At 55.7% G+C, this 20,291-nt stretch overlaps 8 protein-coding genes across 8 annotated transcripts; 4 read left to right on the plus strand and 4 right to left on the minus strand.

Moving 5' to 3' along the window:
* Positions 1–1,021: 1,021 nt before the first annotated feature.
* Positions 1,022–2,346, minus strand: JN550_000043 (uncharacterized protein; the record flags this gene model as incomplete). The annotated part of the gene is made up of 3 exons (XM_049315887.1): positions 1,022–1,159; positions 1,229–1,857; positions 1,941–2,346. 3 exons carry the CDS (start codon positions 2,344–2,346, stop codon positions 1,022–1,024), a joined length of 1,173 nt encoding a protein of 390 aa, XP_049177332.1.
* Positions 2,347–5,336: 2,990 nt separating this feature from the next.
* JN550_000044 (uncharacterized protein) lies at positions 5,337–7,187 on the minus strand (the record flags this gene model as incomplete). Its single annotated transcript, XM_049315997.1, has 1 exon — positions 5,337–7,187. One exon carries the CDS (start codon positions 7,185–7,187, stop codon positions 5,337–5,339), a length of 1,851 nt encoding a protein of 616 aa, XP_049177333.1.
* Positions 7,188–7,971: 784 nt separating this feature from the next.
* On the plus strand, positions 7,972–9,161 carry JN550_000045 (uncharacterized protein; the record flags this gene model as incomplete). Its single annotated transcript, XM_049316108.1, has 2 exons — positions 7,972–8,030; positions 8,132–9,161. 2 exons carry the CDS (start codon positions 7,972–7,974, stop codon positions 9,159–9,161), a joined length of 1,089 nt encoding a protein of 362 aa, XP_049177334.1.
* Positions 9,162–9,482: 321 nt separating this feature from the next.
* On the minus strand, positions 9,483–12,624 carry JN550_000046 (uncharacterized protein; the record flags this gene model as incomplete). The annotated part of the gene is made up of 7 exons (XM_049316219.1): positions 9,483–10,117; positions 10,207–10,379; positions 10,450–10,460; positions 10,515–10,559; positions 10,927–10,982; positions 11,212–12,165; positions 12,429–12,624. 7 exons carry the CDS (start codon positions 12,622–12,624, stop codon positions 9,483–9,485), a joined length of 2,070 nt encoding a protein of 689 aa, XP_049177335.1.
* A 567-nt stretch (positions 12,625–13,191) lies between these two features.
* JN550_000047 (uncharacterized protein) lies at positions 13,192–14,051 on the plus strand (the record flags this gene model as incomplete). The annotated part of the gene is made up of 3 exons (XM_049316328.1): positions 13,192–13,209; positions 13,287–13,458; positions 13,522–14,051. 3 exons carry the CDS (start codon positions 13,192–13,194, stop codon positions 14,049–14,051), a joined length of 720 nt encoding a protein of 239 aa, XP_049177336.1.
* A 383-nt stretch (positions 14,052–14,434) lies between these two features.
* On the plus strand, positions 14,435–15,712 carry JN550_000048 (uncharacterized protein; the record flags this gene model as incomplete). Its single annotated transcript, XM_049316438.1, has 1 exon — positions 14,435–15,712. One exon carries the CDS (start codon positions 14,435–14,437, stop codon positions 15,710–15,712), a length of 1,278 nt encoding a protein of 425 aa, XP_049177337.1.
* A 640-nt stretch (positions 15,713–16,352) lies between these two features.
* Positions 16,353–18,716, plus strand: JN550_000049 (uncharacterized protein; the record flags this gene model as incomplete). Its single annotated transcript, XM_049316550.1, has 1 exon — positions 16,353–18,716. The coding sequence occupies one exon, from the start codon at positions 16,353–16,355 to the stop codon at positions 18,714–18,716; it is 2,364 nt and encodes a 787-aa protein (XP_049177338.1).
* An 84-nt stretch (positions 18,717–18,800) lies between these two features.
* JN550_000050 (uncharacterized protein) lies at positions 18,801–19,779 on the minus strand (the record flags this gene model as incomplete). Its single annotated transcript, XM_049316660.1, has 2 exons — positions 18,801–19,425; positions 19,592–19,779. The coding sequence occupies 2 exons, from the start codon at positions 19,777–19,779 to the stop codon at positions 18,801–18,803; spliced, it is 813 nt and encodes a 270-aa protein (XP_049177339.1).
* Positions 19,780–20,291: the final 512 nt, after the last annotated feature.

Below are 20,291 nucleotides of genomic sequence, written 5' to 3' on the forward strand. Positions count from 1 at the left end.
CCAATTCATGTACGTGTGTGTATGCACCAGAGGAAGACCAAAGGGGGACAGAAAGTAAAGTCGTTCGGCTCGTGGGTCTTCAATTGTCATAAGCTCTGATTTTGCCTGATAGATAACCCCCCTTCCCCAGCGTCATTCATTCCTTAGGAGAGTTCCAGCTGCAGCCAGCCTCAAAGAGTTAATTGTAGGCGACTATCTGTTTCTGTTCAGGCCAATCGGAACCACCTGCCGCCGAGCTTCCAGGGAAGCCTCTCCGTCATTTGTCGTGGTAAACATGGTCTTCAGGTCCAAGGTGAGAAGCGTATGTGACGGGTGCAAAGCGGCACTATCCGACTAGAGGAATACCGTCTCGCTATTTATTTAGTGACAGTATTGTAGTCCGGCGCTGGGGGGTCGGCCCACCCAACGTCTGCGACTGGGAGAGAGGGAGAGGAGGAGATGAACCAAGACCTTGGCAGAGCTCCAATGTCGTGAAAAGAAATAGAGAGGCTGAGAGATGGTGGTGCCGGGCGCAATTTGGGCGCCGTGCAACGAGATTGGGTCGTTTCTCGTCCAGAGGGAGAGAGAGAGGAGGAGAGAGAAGTTGCGTGGTGAGTTTTCGTGCGTCGTTCCCGGTCAAGCATCGAGCCCACCAATGTGCGTCCGTACGCCAGGCAAGTCTGGCGCTGCTGCTCTAGCTCCAGCAACAGAAGAGGACCGTGTGCGGTTGCCTTGATGGTGAAGATGACGACGGGGGTGATGATGGTGATGACTGTGGCTGGGGATGATTAAGAAAAGGCGTAGTGAGAGAGAAGGCAGTCTCGGCGGACTGGTTTTGGGAAAATAAAAAACAAGAAACTTTGTCATCGTCACGTCGTGTCGTAGAGACCTCCCATAATCAGAGGTCAGCCTTGCGGCAAGTCAGATCTGGTGTTTCGTCGCCAAATCCGACCAACATTAGGAAATACTCCGACAGATGTACCAAATTCTACTGCACCCCATCGCCATCAAGGCGAGAGGCCGGGCGAGCAAATGCTGGCATTTACTCGGGTGATTGGGCCTGGCTCCGTCGCATCTTCTCCGCCTCGAGGTTCTCGTAGAGGAGGAACAGGGCCGACTCGTTGGCCTTGGCCGTTCCCATGATGGTGAACATGCGCTCTCCCGTCTCATCATGAGGTGCCTATGTACACGGTGTCAGTCTCGTCTGCTACAACGGATTTCATTTCAAGTGTCGGTCGCGCAATCTTACCTTTGCGATCGAGATACGGGCACCCGAGGTCTTGCGGATCTCTGTAATCTTGCTGCCGGCGCGACCAATGATGCAGCCAACCATGTCGGCGGGGATGCTGATGTTCTGCGTCTGGATCTCCTCGCCGTTCTCGTCGTGCGTCGGGGGCCCTTGGCGATCCCGGTTGCCCGCGTCCGAGTCTGAGCGGCGGTACGGTCGAGAGCCAGCGCCGTTGCTGAAGTCGGCACCGTTCCCAGTGCGCGTGACACGGGGGCCACCATAGTCGCCTCTGGATGAGTAGCCGTATCCTCCTACCCCGCCGACAGGGCCAGCGCCAGCGGCAGGAGGCGAAGCGGCACCACCACCAAGGGACCCCGCACCGCCCGGTTGGGTGCGGACAACAGGATTGTACAGCACAGTGCCGGTGCCGCGCTGCCAGTCGTCGACCAGGCATTTGCAGATCTCCCAGATGGCGCGCTGGATGCCCTCGGGCGTCCCCTGCACCTCGACGATTCTCTCGGTCGATTGCGGGAGCATTTCCTTCTGTGCCACCATGCGGACGCCGGACGAATCTTGGATGTGCTTGATCTTGAGGCCCTGCCGGCCGATGATGGTGCCCATCTGGTTGTGCGAGATGAGGAGCTTGATGGCTAGATGAGTAGACAGGTTAGCGACGCGATCGGGGGGTGGCGCCCCGGCACTGGGCCGAGCGGGAGGGGAGCTTGTCGCATACGATGTGTGCCGTTATTCTGGATAACTCCACCCATGCCCATGGCGGGCGCACCCTCGAGCAGGGCGCGGGCGACGATGGCATAGGCCCTCGAGATGGCCTCGCATCCTCCAGTAATAGTCAGGACGCGATCGTGCACACCCTGGACGACCTTGCTCACGCCGGCCTTGACGCCGGTCTCGTCGCGCAGGTCGGCGACGTTCTTGCCTCCCTTGCCGATGATGACACCGGCCTCCTTGGACGAGACAATGGCGCGCAGGGTCAGGTTGGCGACGGCGTACTCCTCGTCCGTCTTGGGCGCGGGCTGGCCGTCGGGGCCCAGGCCGAGATCGCCGTCGAGCTTGAGGTTGTCGAGGCCCTGGTCGAGCTCGGTCTCGCCGTTGGGCGGGAGGTCTTGGGGAGCGGACATGATGGGAGAAAGAGGGGAGACGGTGGGTGGGGAGAAGTTGGGAGGATGCGGGATGGAGTGGAGGGACGGGTGGGTGGAGGAGAGCGGCCGTCGTCAGTCAATTCACGGAAATGATGTTGGCGATGGCGGGGTGTGTGTGGGTGCTTGGGTGCTGTTGTTGTTTGGCGGCAGCGGGGGAGGGGAGGTGGGAGGTGGGAACTAAAGTTAGGTAGAGACGGGGGACGGGGACGGAGACGCGAGAGGTAGAGGTGGAAGGGGGAGGGAGAGAGAGCGAGAGAGAGAGAGAGAGAGGTGTGAAGTGGGAAGAGAAGGGAGGAGGAGACTTTGGAGACGGTTGGAGCGACTTGGACGGTTGGGAAAGCTCGTTTCGACGTCTGTGAGTGGTGAGTGGTGAGTGGTGCGTGGGCGCATTTTGAATGGAGAGTGATGCGCCAGTAGCAGCATCCCATCCCAGATCCCAATCCCAATCCCAATCCCATCCATCCCATACCACGGCTGCTAGTCAAACTAGCCACTGCCGTGAAAGACGGGCAAAAATAAAATACAAAATCACCACATCCAGTGCTACTCAGGCACCTGCCTGCCTAGCTCTCGAAAGCCTTCTTGCTGAATCAACGCCGTCAGGATTTGTCGTCCATCAGTCATGTAGCACATTCAACTTGGACCTAGATAGTCATCGGGTGACGGTGGTTCGGTCGTATTCGGGCCAAACTGTATACCAAGTCACTATGTGTATATTGCCATTCCCAGTCCGCCAGTCAGCACTTGACTTGACTTGACCTGACCTGCGGTTCACTCCGGGCCTGCTTATAGAGCCGTGCTACGTTGGGGGCCGATTGCGCTCCAAAGGAGACAAGGGCGCAAGTCGGCCACCGAGCGTGATGCTATCTCGCACCACTTAAGCCGTGGAGAGCATCATGCCATCGACCTGAAGATCTGCTGCACCGGCCTGGAGAAATGGACGAGGCAGAGATAATCGAAAAGTGGGCTACCATGTGCGGTGCTAACAATCTTAGCGCGAACGATGGACTACAGGACAGGGACGCAGTCGTATCCCTGGTACGGAGTGGGCGTCCTTACACCCTTCTATCAACCGACAGGTATTCCTGCAGAGTTCATTGCCTACAGAAATGCATTGGGACAGAGCGGCAGTCTTATTTTCAAGCTTCTCGGGGTTGACAACCGGTCTTGCAATTCTCTACTTCACTTTGATAGTCCCTGATACAAGACCAGACAATCATGATTCTCGGTACATGGTGGAGTACAGGGTGCGACAGAGATGGCCCGGCGCAAAAGCAATGACGCCAACAGAAACATGGGCAGTCGCATTGTCATAGACCCCCCGCGGGTACGTTCTCGGACAGGTCGGTTTGCCAACCTGACCTGATGAACCGCACATTCGAGGATCGCCTGCAGCCCACGTTCGGAGGCTGGCGACCTCAAGAGCTGAACACATGGGCGTCGGAGCTGGGACCGTTGCGATAGGCGGTCAGAAGCTTCCCCCCTCCCCTCCCTGCCCCATGACAGGAACGTCCCCAGTGGTTGCACGGGTGGTGCTGGTGCAGCGAAGCTTGTGTGGGGAGCTCTGCAGGATGCGACGACGCCGTTCTGCTGTGTCCCGTTCTCATCGGTCGTCTCGGGGTCCCCTGGTCGTTCGGCTCTCCCTGCCTGCCTTGCAACTAGGTATCGGTCGCTTTGATGCGGTTTGTCAACCGATACCAGGACCACCACCCCAGCCCTCAAAATACTCTGCAGTGACTAAACCCGGGCGGGGTTGCCACGCATATCAACCCACGGACGGCACATTGCATGCGGCAGTACATTCTTGGATACACATACCTACATGTGCAGCGTCTCATATGATCACTGGGTCTTGTCCCGCTCTTTAGCTGTTTTGCTGCGAAGAGCAGAAGCGGCGGCATATCTCACCACGCGGGAGGAAACAGGGGTGCTAACTTATATCCTAGTCTCGCCCTCAAGCTATACTCGATGAGAACAGCTTCTATACAGTTGCGGTGCCGTTCAACACGGATCAGCGCCGATGAAGTTTGTAAGCCGACATCCGGTTAGCAGGCCCATCCTCTGTCAGATTTAGGCTTCATATCTCGCATCAGCCAAATGCAGCTTCTTGGTTTGCCAGAAAAGCCATTGTCCAATCATCCCGTAATTTTGGGAACAGTCGTGTCTGGCATCGCTATTGGCAGAGCAGCGTCCAATGATCAAGTCGATCGGTACGACCACCGACAGCATCATACACACTTACGTATTTAGAACTTCATTTGTTGTAGCCTGGGCAGAATTGAGTTGTGTTCTCAAAAATGTTTCGCTCCTGGTGTAGATATACAGATGTTTGGATTCGCGGTGCTCGACCATCAACGGGGCCGAACGACTAGAAGCATGCTCTCGGCCATTAGTCGACGCAGCACTTAACGCTACAGAGTCTATGAGGACACTGCGAAGTCAAGGCGATGGTACACTGACAGGTCGGCGAGCTACAAGGTCAAGTACCTGAACCTCTACACACATTTGCCAGAGGAGCACGAACGGTGGAATCATGTGCCAGCAGTTCCTATTGGCCAAACACATGTGTCTTCGGCTGGTCGACTACATACTATGCATGCAGGTGGGGCCAAGAACGATCCACAAACGGACTATGCGCAGTCTTCACCATTCCAGAGCATACCCAGCGGCGGGAGATCCGTCCAGTGCAACCCAACACCAAACTATGAAGAGTGGGCTGATCCCAGTCCCTCTTCGTCACGCACAAGACATCGGCGTGCTGCCACAGAAAACCGCAATCACCAACGACCACTCGTTCAGGCCTAGAGCCTTACACCCGGCCATTATATGTACGAATACGCAATATGCGCCTTGCGCATGTACTGCCTACCTTTGCAATGCGGTCATGTGTTCCTGCCTCCATGCTGACAAGTCCAGTCTATCTAAGTGTCTCTACGTTGAGGGAAGGGGAGTCGCGACTTGATTCGGACTCATCGCTGTCGTAAATCGTTCTCATGCTTGAGCCAGAACCGCTTACACGCAGTGTGACCCCAGTGATCTGTCCACCACTCGCCAAAGCTGTCCTCGACGCTGAAATCGATGCGCGGAAGGCGCTCGTCGCGTTTGAGCCCACAAATGATGCAAGCCTTTGGGGCGGTGAGGACGCCCTTTGCCATCTGGATCTGTATGTTTTCCCGCAGCTCGGGGATCTTGAGTTGCTGCGAAGTGTCCTTGATGGTAGAATTCGCCGCAGCCACCGACGACCGAAGGCGGCCGACATGCTCTTTCCAGAGGTCGAGTATGTCGCCTGCCTCGCGATCCTCCCTAGCTGCTTGCGTCTTGTCAACACCAGCAAGTTTCATCCCTTTGCTGCCAGCTGCCGAGATTGACATGCTCTGGGACAGAAATTTGTCTCGATGCCACCGCTGTTTTCGTCCGGCAATGACGCGACCAGCGACGGTTGCGAGAACCAGGTAGCCTCGTAGGAACTCGATGGTTTTTGGATCAGATAGAATTCGATTCTTAATGGAGAATGCCTGTCCGCCTACGGGCTTAAAGAGTGATTCGTTTGCCTGGCCAAGCAGTTGCGGAAATATGGACAAAAGAACCGACGGTGGCGGAACGTTGATAGGAGGTGCCTTGCTCTCATCTTCTTTGGTCGGCAAGTCACCTGTTATATCTGCCGAATCCCATGCCCAGGATGAGTCTGTGTCATGGGCCGCAACAGAAGCAGGCTGCGGCTTAGTAGATGTAGCAGGTGGCTGATCGTCGAATGCATCCCAATCCCAGTTGTCACCAGTGGCCTTGGTTTGTTTGTTCACGGTCTGTGGCTTCTCAGGGAGATCATCGAAGGAAGCCCAGTCATCTTCCATCTTGTTACTCCCGGCAGAACCTTGGTCTATCGTCGGCCACGCGGTAACAGGCGATGTAATGGGGTTGTCACTTGACGGCGCTTTGGGTTCAGTAGGTGTGTGCAGCGCCAGCCCTGGAAATGGGTTTCTTTCTTGAAATGACGGGGACCTTGGCGCCCTCGGATACGACGACGTCGGCTCGCTCAAGGTGAGACCAGACAACATGTCGGCCGGGGGCTTGTGAGCGGTTGCTGGCGGAGTAAACAGATCTTCAGACATGATGTCCTTGGGAGGCTGTGCAGGCGAGGCAACAGTCTCAAACTCTCCGAAGTCGTCATCATCATCGCTGGCCCCTACATCTTGTCCGTCAAATTCGTCGGCATCAAATAGCACATTTGGGTCCGCTTTGACAGGCTTGGTCTGAGGCTTGGGCTTCAGCGGCGGCTTCGGCTCAGATAGGTTCGTCCTTTGTGTGTTTGTTTGCTGTTGGGCGAAGGACTGGCGCATCCAAGGTGGCGATCTCACTTCTTCAGGCAGAGCATTGGCGCCGGGGAGGTCGATGAGGTTGTTCGTCATTAGCTCAATGGTCGGGGCCCTCACTATCCGGGTTCTTTGTATGGCCGGATGCTGGGGCGGCTGTTGACTCGTCGGCACGTCGACATTGGGTGCTGGCTTGGACGCAGGCTCTGCTGTCTCAAAGTCGCCCCAGCCATCCTCATCTTCACCATCGTCACCCAAGGTGTTCTTCGCTGCGGGTTGACTTGGCACACCGCCAGTTGAGAGACCGCCCCACGGGTCGTTGGCTACCGACTGCGGCAGTGAAGGCCATGGCTGGGTCTGTTGACTGGCTGTGTTCGAGAGGGTAGAGCCAAGGAAGGAGAAGGGATCGGTAGCCGTCGAGGCGGGCAAAGGAGACGGCTTGGGTGGTTGCGCCTGGTTGGGCTTTGGAGGCGGGGGATCGTCAAAAGCAGCGAAGAGGTCGGCCGACATGTTGCTGGTTCACACGGCGTCTACGTAGGATATAGAAAGCATGATCAGGCTTGCCTCTACAGGGGCTGTGGATGCACCCGTGGGGTTGTCGTCGGGAGCTGAGGTCGCGAAACGGGACGACTTATCTTTCTTTTTCGGTTGTTTACCGGATTGGGCGGGCTTGACGGGGGCAAGGTGGCATTGATTGATCGGCCTGATCACCGGAAGCTTGCAACGTTCTAGCGCCGCGACGGCCAGAACCCAGCCGAGACCCAGCGCGGCCCAGCGTGGCCCAGCAGTCTGAAATCCAACGACAGCCAACCAAGCTTCCCCGCAAAGAGTCGCTGCGCAGGCCCGCCGGACTTGGCCCCCGGGCGCACTTTGGTTGCATGGCATGACATGACATGGGACGTGGGGCAGTCGCTGGCGCGTCATGAAGTCATTTTCAGGGCACATGGGCACTTGGATTCCAGCGCATCCAGTGCCGCGGCTGGAAGCGGGCGCGGCGCAAAACTCGACATAGGCCGACCAACCAACCTTTGCCATCGCTGGGAGCTCACCTCCAAAAAAATCCCTCCACAACAATGACTCTTCTTCGATCGTAAAGCTTGCTCCGGCCAGTCTGTCTATTTCCATGCATATGCATATGCAATAATATTATCCTCATACATTTTTGACCAGCTTCTACGAGCCCACTTTCTGTCTTCTGGAGGGACTTCACCAAAACGCTTTTAGCTGTCGAGGCGCATCTCTCTGGCCGTCCTTTGGCCTTGCTCACCCTGCTCACCCCAGGCCGGCTGTCAAAATGGCACCCCCAACAGGGCCATTGAATCTGGATGTCGAGGCCATCTCCGGCATATGCGGGTGAGTAGAATTCCATCTTTCCAGGGGAATGCGTGGTAGCTCCGAACAGACGCAATATTCTGCCCCAGTCAATTTGGCCGTGCTGATCATTTCCTCCCCAGTTCCATCTCTATCGCAGCATGGGTTGTGGTCTTCAGCCCACAGATCCTCGAGAACTTCCGCCGGAGCTCAGCTGACGGCCTTTCGCTGCAATTCATCATAGCATGGTTATTGGGCGATGTCTTCAATATTCTGGGCGCCGTCTTTCAGGGCGTCTTGCCCACCATGCTCATCCTCGCCATCTACTACACGATTGCCGACGTGGTGCTGCTGGCCCAGTGCTTCTACTACCGGGGCTTTACTTGGAAGGACGAGGTTGTGCCTCCTCCCCCCAAGCCCGCGAGGGTGCTTGTAACAGGCGAGCCAAATGAAAGGACGGGCTTGCTTGATGGGCATGGGCCCCTTGCCCATGAGCGTGAGAGGAGAGGCAGTGGCCAGAGTTGGACCCATTTCTCCCCAGCTGTGCCCATGCTGCCCGAAGAACCTACTACACCTCCGCCCGTGTCCACCCGCCTGCAGGTCGTCTTCAGGAATGCAGTCGCCATTCTGATGGTCTGCGTGGCCGGCGTGGCTGGCTGGTACCTGAGCCGCCGCTATGCAAGCAGTGGCCCTTCTACTCCCGCCGAAGAGAATCTCCCTCAGTTCGACACCTTGGGCCAGGTTTTTGGCTGGCTTTGTGCTGTACTTTATCTTGGTTCCCGCCTGCCCCAGCTGATCCTCAATTGGCGGCGCAAGTCTGTTGAGGGAGTTTCCATGCTGTTCTTCCTCTTCGCTTGCCTGGGAAACCTTACCTATGTCCTATCTATATTGGCCTATGAGCCAACCTGTGCTCGGCCGAACCGCTGCCGCCCCGGCGAAGTCGGCAAAATCTACGGGCGGTACATACTTGTGAACCTCTCGTGGTTGGCTGGCAGTTTCGGTACCCTGCTTCTCGACCTGGCCATCTTCGCCCAGTTCTTCATCTACAGCTCAGAAGGTTCCGTAGACCAAGACGACGACGACGAAGGTTTCGAGGATGAGGAGAGCAGCATCGACGAAGACCGCTGGGATCAGCGTCCCGTGCTTCAGCGTCTGGGATCTGGACATACTTGAAACATCCCATCAATTTACAGTTCACGAAATATCTACGGCGTCGGTTTGCTTCCGCCAGGGGACCATTGTCTGGCATCAGCTGTGCTAGCTTCGCATTGGGATTTGGGTCGGTAAAAAAAGGGAGAGATATGCATATTTGGGCGGCGTTGTGCAGGAAAACCAAAATATCAAAAGAGAACCTCAGATACCGTATATACTTACACTTTGTCGCACACTATCCATCTTTACACAGGATTGGATCCTGCGACTACTCAACAGGTTCCTATACATGGGTCACCAGCACCCAATCAGATATAAACCAATACAGCTAAATTTGTGTGGCTACCATTTGCTCTGCACATTATCTAGAGGACTCGTCGTTGGATCCCACGTGCAAGGCGCATACTCTGTCGTCTCCAACGTCGCCATATCTTCTTCGGACAGCTCGAAGTCGTAGATTTGAGCATTCTCCCGGATCCTCGACGTGGTGACGCTCTTGGGCAACGGAATGTAGCCCTTCTGCAGCGACCATCGCAGCAGAACCTGCGCCCCGGTCTTCCCGTGCTTCTCCGCCAGCCGCTGCAGAGCAGGCTCGCCCCAGCGCTCCCCCCTCACCAGCGGGCAGTAGGCCTGGATGGCGACACCGTGCGCCCGCGCCCACGACACGATGTCGTTGCGCGGCAGCCACGGGTGGATCTCCCACTGGCCCACGGACACGACGCCGCCGCCGCCCGGGCGCTCGGCCTCCAGCTCGGCCATGTGCCGCGAGAGCTCCTGCAGGTGGTGCACCCCGTAGTTGCTGACGCCGATGCTGCGCACCTTGCCCGCCTCCACCGCCTCCACCAGGCCCTTCCACGCGCCCTTGCGCGCCGCCGACCCCCCGTACGGCGCGTGCAGGAGCATCAGGTCGATGTGGCCCAGCCCCGTCAGCCGGAGCGTCTCGTCGACGGTGGCCTTGGCGCTCTCGTAGGACATTCCTGCACCATGTCGTGTCTGATTAGTATACGACCCTTTCTGCAAGAGGAGTCGGGAGGATTTAGCCTGAGGGTAACTGTTGACTACATACCCTTGGTGCGGACCTTGGACGTAAAGAAGACCTCAGATCTGGGGATCTTCGAGGCCAAGGCTCGTATGCCACTGCCGCATGGCTCTTCGTTCCGGTACGCCGCAGCCGAGTCGACGTGTCGGTAGCCGGCCTCTAGGGCGTCCTTGACACAACGTTCGGCCTCTTCCGCCGGTCTTGTGTGGTCTGGGTTTAGCTATATGTCCCCTAGGTATTCTGACCTCCAATGAGGTTGGGAAAGCTTACGTTTGGTACACCTAATTTGATTCAGTACATTGGCGCCAAGTAGATTAAGACATTCTCTCACTTACGCCAAAGCCCAGCAGCGGGATCTCATAGCCGCTGGCTAGCTTGACCTTGGATTCCAACGTGAATTTTGACATTTTCCTGGTTTCCGGGCCGTATTAGTCAACTTTAGAGAACCAAGGTTTCGACAAGAGAGAGAAAGAGAGCGTGATAGAAGTTCTAGAGTTACACAAGCTTCTCATTCGAACGAAGGCGTTCTCGGCGTTAAGATGCGAAGTGGATAGGCCCACCTTTGGCTAAACACCCGAGCTGGACTGCGTGCGGGGCTAACAAGGCCTTTATAAGCCTGACGAATACTGCAAGCTGCGGAGATGGGCTTCATGAAGCATGCCGGGGTGTTTCTTGTCCTTCGGCAGTTGTAGTTCTCGACATTACGGTCGGGCAAAGGTGAGATGATTCTGATAACGAACGACTTACGTCATCGAGGGGCACTGGGCCCTTGTAGGTCAAGGCTATAAACATGTGAAATTTGGCTATACACAAGTCAGTGACGCCAATTGCGAACAAAGGACTGTGATATTTCATCAAAATGTATTTATTCATAGTCCGATAGTATCATTCCTGAGACGGTGCATCGTAAAATGACTTTTCTGATGGAATCCCTATAGCACGATCACTGAACTCATAAGAAGCCCAGATGTTTCCAGACAAAGCTGCTCCCCCCAAGCAGAGCAGTGATACCAGTGTATACAATCAACGCACCATAGCCACTTCCAAACCCGGCGCTCACACGACCAACCCAGGTGCTACCTCCCGTCAACAGCAAGCCGCTCAGGGGGCCTGACGCGATGTTTCCGATGCCGCGGCCCACGCACAACCAACCAAAGACCATGGTCGGGTCAACGTACTGACCAGTTACCTCGCCTTGGCGGGTCATCTCCTTCATGATCGCAGGCCAGATGGTCGTCCAGCACCCGGCAAAGAGACCGTATACAACACAGAACACATACAGCACCGGAAGCGACGAGGACAGGCCCCAGAGCAGAAACACGCCTACTGCGGCACCCATCGTAGAGATTATGATACAAGTAGTAGTGTGGAGTCTATCGGTCATTGAGCCCATGGCAACTGACCCAACAGTCGAAGCTATGTTGACAAGCAGCACGGTAAGCGCCGACAAGAAGGTTGAGGCGTCAAACTCCATCCGTGCGTACGAGGGGAGATAGATGGCCGGCAGGAAATACCCCGTGGCCTGGACTGTGTTAGCGACCTGGTGCAGGGCGAAGAACCTTGTGAGGACGTAGCGCATATCGAACGGCCTGGTATGGGCCGCCGCCGCGACGGGGAGCCTGGGCCTGACGAAGAAGGCGAGCGGGAACGAGGCGGCGAACAGGATGCCGGCCCAGATGCGCATCGTGGCGCGGAAGCCGTAGGCATCCAGGAGCGACCCGAGCAGCAGCGGCAGTACGACGCCGCCGAACCCGGCCGCGCTCCACATGATGCCGTACGCCAGGCCCTTGCGCGCCGCGAACCACTCGTCGATGTACAGCACGCACGGCGTGTAGGCGAAGCACCCGCCGATCCCGAACAGCACCCCCTGCGTGGCGACCAGCTGCGGCACCGTCGTGCAGAACGAGCTCAGGGCTATCGTGAGCGCGGCCGCGAAGAGCCCGGCCTGCGTGAACCAGCGGGCCTGCCGGGCGTAGAGCCGGCAGACTATTATCACGATGGGAGTCCCTATATACATGGTTCCCTGGCCCCAGTTAGACTGATTGGTCTTTTCTAACTCCATAGGAAGAGAATGGATATAATTCACCAGTGTGGATGTACCGATCACGGCAATATTCCCTGCCCCCACGAATGGTTCATGGGTGCTATAGTAATCTTGGAAGACTCCGAATGAGAAGCCAAAGCCTAGCTTTCGGCTCAATCAAAGGCTCAGGCGTCAGGCACTGTGTGGTGTATTGAAGATGGCTTACCCCATACAAGCGCCTCGACGACCCAACATGCCGCCAAGAAGAGCCATGCATCCTTGCCCGAGTCCACTGGAGGCAGAGTGAATTCTTGACGGGAGCTCTCGGTTCCGTTGCTCTGTCCATGGCCAATTTGGGCTTCTGGAGGAGCTATTAAGGGCCCGTTGCCCGTTGAAACAAGCTCGACCACAACTTGGTTCATATTGGCAATCTATACAAGATCAGACCTATTAAGATTTCGCTTGGTACTGGGGCCTTCAGTTCCTTCTCTTGCAAGTGTTCAGGTGTTTTTTTAAGTGCTTGGAAGAGCCGCTGTTACCCTAGCGCTGGCCTGCGCCTTTCGAACGACAGCTAAAAGACGGCCCACCTTACCTACACCAGCTGGAGGTGAGCGAAAGGGCTGTCCCGTCGGTTCTGCTGCGGTTACGGGACCGTACCATATTCCATTTATGGACCACTATATCCTCAATCACTGGCGTTGGAGCAAGCATGGATCCATGTATTGATGTGGGTATGTTCTTTTGCATCTATTTTCAGCCGCACTGACAGTCTTGAAAGCGTACAAGGCCAGACCAATAAAGTCTATTTAGTTGACTAACACATGTCTAAATCCTAAATGGTTGACCTGTTCCGGATTCGTGGCCCGCAGAGCCGGACGAAGGGCTTACAGAGCTGCGAAAGTCGCATCATTACTGGCAACCACAGGGGAGCGCAGGCGGGTCAAATCCTATAGAGTTGGGGACGTCGGTTCATCATCGGGAATGACACAATGCTACAGGGAGGAAGGGTATATACAAAGTTGGGGAAGTCGGGTCATCATCGGCAATGACACAATGGCACATGGGGGGTTGACATCGTATAAAGATTGACGTGACCGACATCACCGCTCGCTCCAGAGAAGCTGCTTGGTCACAATACTATTACCCGGTCAACTCGGTGTCAGCTAGGATGGATGTGACCCATGATTCTTTCGAACTGGAAGCTCCTGCTGGGACGGATATCTGGAAAAAGCCGCCTAGCACCGACGTATGGAACGGTACAGCACCATAGCTCATGTGGTTCTTCCCATATGGACAGATCTTGTACTAATGCGGACCAGCACCAATAACCCGGGCGTCATCTGGCCTCCTTCAGAAATTCCAGTCCGCCCGTGTGACGTTCTGGGCCGACTGGACGGAACGCTACGATCAAGCAGGCCTGCTCCTGGCGCTTCAGCGCACGTCGTCCACCACCTCCCCCTCCCCGGTGGAGAAGTGGGTGAAGACGGGCATCGAGTTCTACAACGGCAAGCCGCACCTCAGCACGGTCGGGTGTGACCGTTGGGCCGATTGGAGCATCTTGCCCCTCACCGAGGGGAAGACCGAAAAGGGGGTGACGCTCGAGGTCGTGCGCGAGAGCGACGAGAACGGCAAGAGCGCTTGGATCTATCAAGTGATTCTCGATGGCGCCGGCAACGTAAAGGAGAAGCTGCCGCTTAGAGAGATTTGCTGGATCTTTGCAGACGAAGATGAGAAAGGAGGCGAAGAGTGGGTTCTCGATGTTAGCCCACTAGTTGCGAGGCCGGAAAAGTCAGCTAAGGAGTCATTGAAAGCCAGATTTGACGAATTTGAGGTCAAATGGCTGGTTTGAGTATGGTGTAAGGCCTATGTGATCTCATGGAAATGGGGACATTCTACACGTAATGACTAGTGCGGTACTACCCGCTGTTTGTTCCACTGCGCTTCTCCGTAGGCAGTCCACTATCTCTCCATACGAGATGCTTGCGAACTTCCAACTTCTGAAAATAATGTAATCAGAATTATTGTGTCAATTTGCTGACCGACTTCCTTGGTAATCGTGAAGGAGTATAGTAACACGGCCGGACCGGCAGTTGCGAGGTCAGCTGGCAAGCCTGTGCTCCTTCTCGGGCCAAACACCTCGGTCCGGCATGACCTGAAATCTTGTGGCGACTTACAACTATTGGGACCCGTGAATCAACACTGCCTCCGAGACAATGCTCAGATAAACCCGTCATGGACAGAATCCCCTTGGAGATTCTACATCTCGTCTGCTCGAAGCTCGACCTAGAAGATGTCTACCCGTTTCGCCTCATAAACAGACGGTGTGCAGAGGTAGGCGCGAGCCGGACGTTTGAGGAGGTCGTCTTCTACCTACACCCAGACGACTTTCAGCAGCTTCGAAACATTGCGCAGAACTATCCTCATTATGTGAAGTCCCTCATCTGCAAGAACACGATTCTGAAAGATGGGGTGACTTTCCAGGAATTTGAGCGGAGCTTCAATGTTGACTCTGGAGGCCGTAAAAGGCGTGTCGCCCCGTCCATGAGCCAGGAGCGGCTTCGTGAAGAGTACGCAAAGTACATTTCGAGCTGGAAAGACCAGGACGGCTGGCTGAAGGATGGCGACGACATTGGGTATTTGGCAGAGGTCATATCGAACTTTACCCAGCTCAAGTCTATCTATCCAATAGCGAGCGGCCGCTTTGCGGTGCTTCCCGGGAAGAGCCCCTTTGACCAGATCTTGTCAATATTTCATACCGAGGCACAGCCCATCGGCTGCCGGCCTATGGCTTTGCTCTTGTCAGGTCTCCGGAACTCGGAGGCCCGATTGGAAACCATCCATGCGAGAAATACGAACCCTTTATTCTTCGACATGTACTCTGAGCTCCTGCAGCAACCCATAGCGGCCCTCTGCTGTCTGAAATGCCTCGAACTCTTTCTATCCGAGAAAACCACACCTATGGAGCTACGCCCCTTTAAACTTTTCCTCACAGGCCTTCCACTCCTCGAGGTATTGAGTGTCGAGTTTTACTCGCCAGTAAACTTGGCGGACGCCATCCCTCTGGGCTACACGTGGAAACACCTGCGCAGCCTAGCACTGAGAGGCTTTTTGGGCGAACAGGAGGAGTTTGTGGAAATCACAGACCGCCACAGGAGCACTTTGAAAGAACTCTGTCTGGGCCATTTCGTGCTCAAGTTTACGTCATTTCGGGGCCTATTACTCCATATCCGGGAGAATTTGCAACTGGATTACGCATGCATATGTGGCATCATCTGTGGCACCCAAAAGAATGGCGAATCTGAAGGCTGGCTTATCGGCCATCCATACGACCGAGCTGGCCCTGAGAACAGATGGGTTTCCATCAGTGCCTACTGTTGTAACAAGGGCTCGCCAGGGGGAGAACCGTGCCCAGATCGACCCAGCTTGAAGTGGTTCGATGAGTACGATGACTATGATGCCGAGGCAATACTGCACTATAACCCAGAATTCACCGCGTGGGCACTGGCCTGAGTACTACCTACGCCTTTGGAACAGGTGCCAAAGGGAGAGATGGAGAACGGGTATTCAGCATGTGGGCAGTTCGGGATACACGCCAGGGCTTCAGCCGACTGCACATAGGCTTGAGGATTCACGCCAAGGCAAGCATGCCATGCTCTCTGTGTATGCTGGAAGCATTGGTCGGTTTGACCGGAGTCACCGCCTTAAACGGATGTTCAGTCTCTCGGGAGACAGCCAGCAGATTTTCAGAGGTGCATCGCGCCATACTTCCCAATTCGATCTTTACCCATTCTCGCAGTCCAATATCGGCCTTCTGAGGTCGCGAAGACTACTATTGTATTGAGCAAGTCATGTATTAGTGGGTGAGACTACAAATCGATGCAATATGGCCTGGTGCTTGCAATTACTGTGGTCAGAGGGCTCAGCTGGCCGCCAGCCGCCCACCAAGCTACATGAACCCCACTAGGCGTGTTGTCTGCAGTGCAGTGGTCAAGCAACCAATAGTTCCGTGTCAACTATTTGTCCTCAGAGTCCAACTACACAAGTAAATCGTCGAGCATCCATGCCTTGACAAGCTCCGAATGCTACCAATGCGCAAGAACCAGTGTTGCTCTTGACCCATCCGTCCCATACCAACCTCAAGGTCGCCAAAATGGCTGCGCCCGACACCTCCAACTTGACCACGTCTTCTCAAGTCTTCGAGACCTACACGCTCCCCCAGATCCGCGCGATCCACAAGTCGCTCCATGTCCAGATCGACGAGAAGGCTGCGCGCCTGCGCACACAGGTCGGCAACAGCTACCGTGAGCTGCTGGGAACCGCCGATACCATTGTGCAGATGCGCCAGGATATGAGCAATGTGCAGCACTCGTTGGGGCGCATGGGCGGTACGTGCGGACGCACTGTCGTAGAAGGCAAGGTGACTGGGCTGGGCAGGTTCCGCGGTCGCGAAGCTGTCGAGACGGAGATGGGGGAGGTTGCTAGGGTGAAGCTGCTGGAAGCCTCTGCGTTGGCTGTGGCACGGCTGTTGAGAGGCGGCAAGGAGGGCAGAGGCGAGAGACTGGTCCTTGCGGCCAAGGTCCTCGTCTTGATCCGTCTCTTGATCGCGAGCTTTGGCACATTGACCACAGTGGATCACAGCCTTCGGGTCTCAATTGAGGCCGCAAAGAAGACGCAGCGAGCTTTGAAGAGCAGACTGCTGCGAGGCATTGGGAAGATCCTTGACAACATCAGTAGCGAGGTCCAGCAAAGCGACATCTTGAAGGCACTATGCGCCTATAGTCTGACAGAGAATTATGGGGCAAAAGACGTGCTGCAGCACTTCCTGCGTGTCAGAGCAGAGGCAATGGTGCTCGAGTTCGATATCGAGGAGCACGAGAGGGACAGGGGTACGGCAAATGTCCTGCGAGGCCTGGATCTGTATACACGAACTCTCTTGGACGTCCAAGCATTGGTCCCATCGAAGCTTGCCGACGCTCTTGCCAGCCTCAAGAAGATCCCATTGCTGACCGACGAGTCACTAAGGACACTCGAAGGTCTGCGCCTGGACGTCTACGAAAAGTGGTGTGGAGAAGATATCCAATATTTCACCCCTTTCATACGCCATGACGACCTGGATGGCAAGCAAGCCAAGTCAATGCTCACGAATTGGGCCAAGAAAGGAGGCGAGACTCTTCTCGAAGGACTCACCAAGACGCTCGGCCACGTGACTGAGTTCAAGGCGATTGTGGATTTGCGGACAAGCGTGTTGCAACACTGGATAAGGGATGGCGGAAAGGCAAGAGGCTTTGATCCGTCGGTCATGCTCGATGGTCTGAGAAGTTCCATCAACACACGATTGCTCGACGTGATAGATACCAAAGTCTCCAAACTCCGCCTTGTCGGTTCCGAGGTCGCAGCTACCCTTGGCACATGGCAATCTGCAACATCCGGTGTATACCAAAGCCTATGGGATGAGCAGATGCTAGAAATGGATGTAGCAAGTGGTGCACCGCAAGTCACTCACGAAGTTCTATCCCGTCTATATGGCAAGAATGACGTAGTGTCTCGGGCGGTCACAAGCTACGAATCCTGGTATCATCTCATTGACGATGTTGGAGAAGTCGTCGAGCAGCTGCGACGTCAAAGATGGGACAACGATGTGGAAGAAATCGAGGACGAGGAGACGATTGAGGCTCGTCAAGAGCTTCTCAGCAAAAACGACCCAAAGGCAATCGAGATTCAACTGAACAAGGCTCTATCTAAAGCTTACCAAAGCCTGGACGAACAAGTCAGCGAGGTCTGGGCCCAGCACAAGGAGGGTGCTAATAATGGCGAAATCGCCATGTATCTGCTGAGAGTCGTGAGAAGCATTCGCGGCCAGTTGCCAAAACTTGAGACCGTCAAGGCGTTTGGCCTGAACAGTGTCTCCTCTCTACACGAGTCAATAGTGGCACATGTTGTGGCGGCTCCTCTTGAGCAGTTCACTAGCAGCGCCCTGACCAAGGCAAAAGTCACTGGCCGAGGACTTTGGGAAGGCGAACCTGCTCTGCCCTCCCAACCATCACCCGGTTCCTTCAGGCTGCTGCGCAATCTAGTCACATCCATGAGCGACGCAGGTTTAGATCTATGGAGCCCGGCGGCTGTTGCTTTGCTAAAGCAAACGTTTGGTGCTCGGCTGAGTGACGCGTGGCGAAGCAAGCTGGAGGCAACAGCAAAGCCTCAAGATGTTAACACTTCGTCAGACGGGGCGGGCGACGACGATGAGGACCGTGCAGAACAGAAGGCTGAAGAAGAAGTCAAACAAAACTCTACGGAGTCTGATGGAAACAAGGATCTCCTAGTACAGTGGCTGTACGATATCTACCTACTCCAAGTCTATCTAGGCACTCCCCAGGACGCTAATGAGAGTTGCGCAAAGTTGGCTGAGGAGGTCTTTGAAAAGACCGGCCTCCAGAAGGGAGCCAAAGAGCGCATGATCAAGACATCACAGGACTACTGGAAGAGAACAAGCCTCCTGTTTGGACTTCTTGCATGATACCCGGGACTGACGAGAACACGAACGTATGAGCTTCCATAGACGTCGTTAATAATCAAATGCCTGCTGCCAACACACTCCTCTTTACAACTTGTGACGCTTCTTCCCGCTCGCAATCTTGGCGAACTCCTCCTGCGGCACGCCGCTCATGAACCTGCCCAGCCCAGCAAACACCTCGTTCGTGTTCTGCAGGTCCAGCACGTCCCTCTCGGGCCGGCGGATCAGGGCCTTGATGCCCGTCAGGCTGTCGCCGATCAGGTGCTCGCCCAGGCGGTCGTCGATCTCGCGCAACACGAGCTCGCGGAACTTTGCGTCCTCGCCCTTGGCGCAGTCGAAGATCTTGTTGACGAAGCCCGTCGCCAGCAGCTCGTCGCTGGGGATGCGCTTGCTCATGATGAGGGCCTCGTTGGCCTTGCTGATGCCGAGGCGCTGCACCAGGGCGCGGCTGGCGCCGCCCTCGGCCACCAGGCCCAGCGACGAGAAGGGCGTCAGCAGGAAGGCGTGCGGCGCCGCGTACACAAAGTCGGCAAACGACACCAGCGCCGCCGACAGCCCGATCACCGGCCCGTTCAGCCCCACCACCAGGATCTTGGGGTGCGTGTAGAAGGCCTGCGTCGCGTTCAGGTTGTTGGCCACGAACGACCGCATCCACTCAAAGTACGGGTCCGAGCCCTCGGGCACGCTCTTGCCGAACGAGACGTCGGCGCCTCTGTTGTCGGGGGACCGAGTGCCACGTCAGCCGAGTTCATTATATACATTGATTGAATCGTCTGGTGGGATTTTCTGGGGTATTCTCGAAGAGGGAAAGACCAATATGTTGAAAAGGTCGACGGGGGAGGAGAGCTTTCATGGGTTGGTGCTGGGACTATACTCACGCGGAAAAGTAGCGGCCCTTGCCCGTCAGGAACGTGATGTAGACCTCGTCGTGGGTCGCGATCTCGCGCAGGATCTGCGACAGCTCAAAGTACTGCAGGCCCGAGAGCGCGTTCAGCTTCTTCTCGTTGGTGATGGTCACGATGGCCACCCGCCCCGTGTACTCGACCGAGAACGCTTCCGAAGGCATTCTATCTGTGGATCTGTGCCTGTACGTATGGATGTATACTTGGGTGTGGTTTTGTTTTTGCCGGCTGAGTGTGCCACCGTATATTTCCTCACTTGTAGCGTTGTGAGATGGCAATATCAATTGTGACAAGAGCTCCCCGATTGGAAACTTTCTGTTCAGCCGCCGACTTGGATCGTACAATAAAGTACCCTGGACTTGGGAGCGTGGGACAGTAGGCTATCGCAACTAGACGTAAGCGACCCCCTGGGTTTCTTCAACCCGATGTGAAAGAGCCTCGGCTCCTCCAGGTGGAGACGGTCCAAACTGCGGGCGCGGTGGCCTACCCCAGCTTGTCGAATATGCGGAGTCTCGGATCGTTACCCCACGATCCTAGTTGTCCCTAGGTACGTGTTTTGGGGAAGGCTGCTTGGAGGCGGTGCAATTGTCCAATCACGCTTACTAGCTCCAGCAATAGCAATAGTACCATGGCGTAGGATTCACGATGTCTGCTAGTCCTTTCCAGCAGCGACAAC

Source organism: Neoarthrinium moseri (assembly GCF_022829205.1).
Source record: "Neoarthrinium moseri strain CBS 164.80 chromosome Unknown scaffold1_Wmoseri_CBS_16480, whole genome shotgun sequence".
Taxonomy (NCBI): domain Eukaryota; kingdom Fungi; phylum Ascomycota; class Sordariomycetes; order Amphisphaeriales; family Apiosporaceae; genus Neoarthrinium; species Neoarthrinium moseri.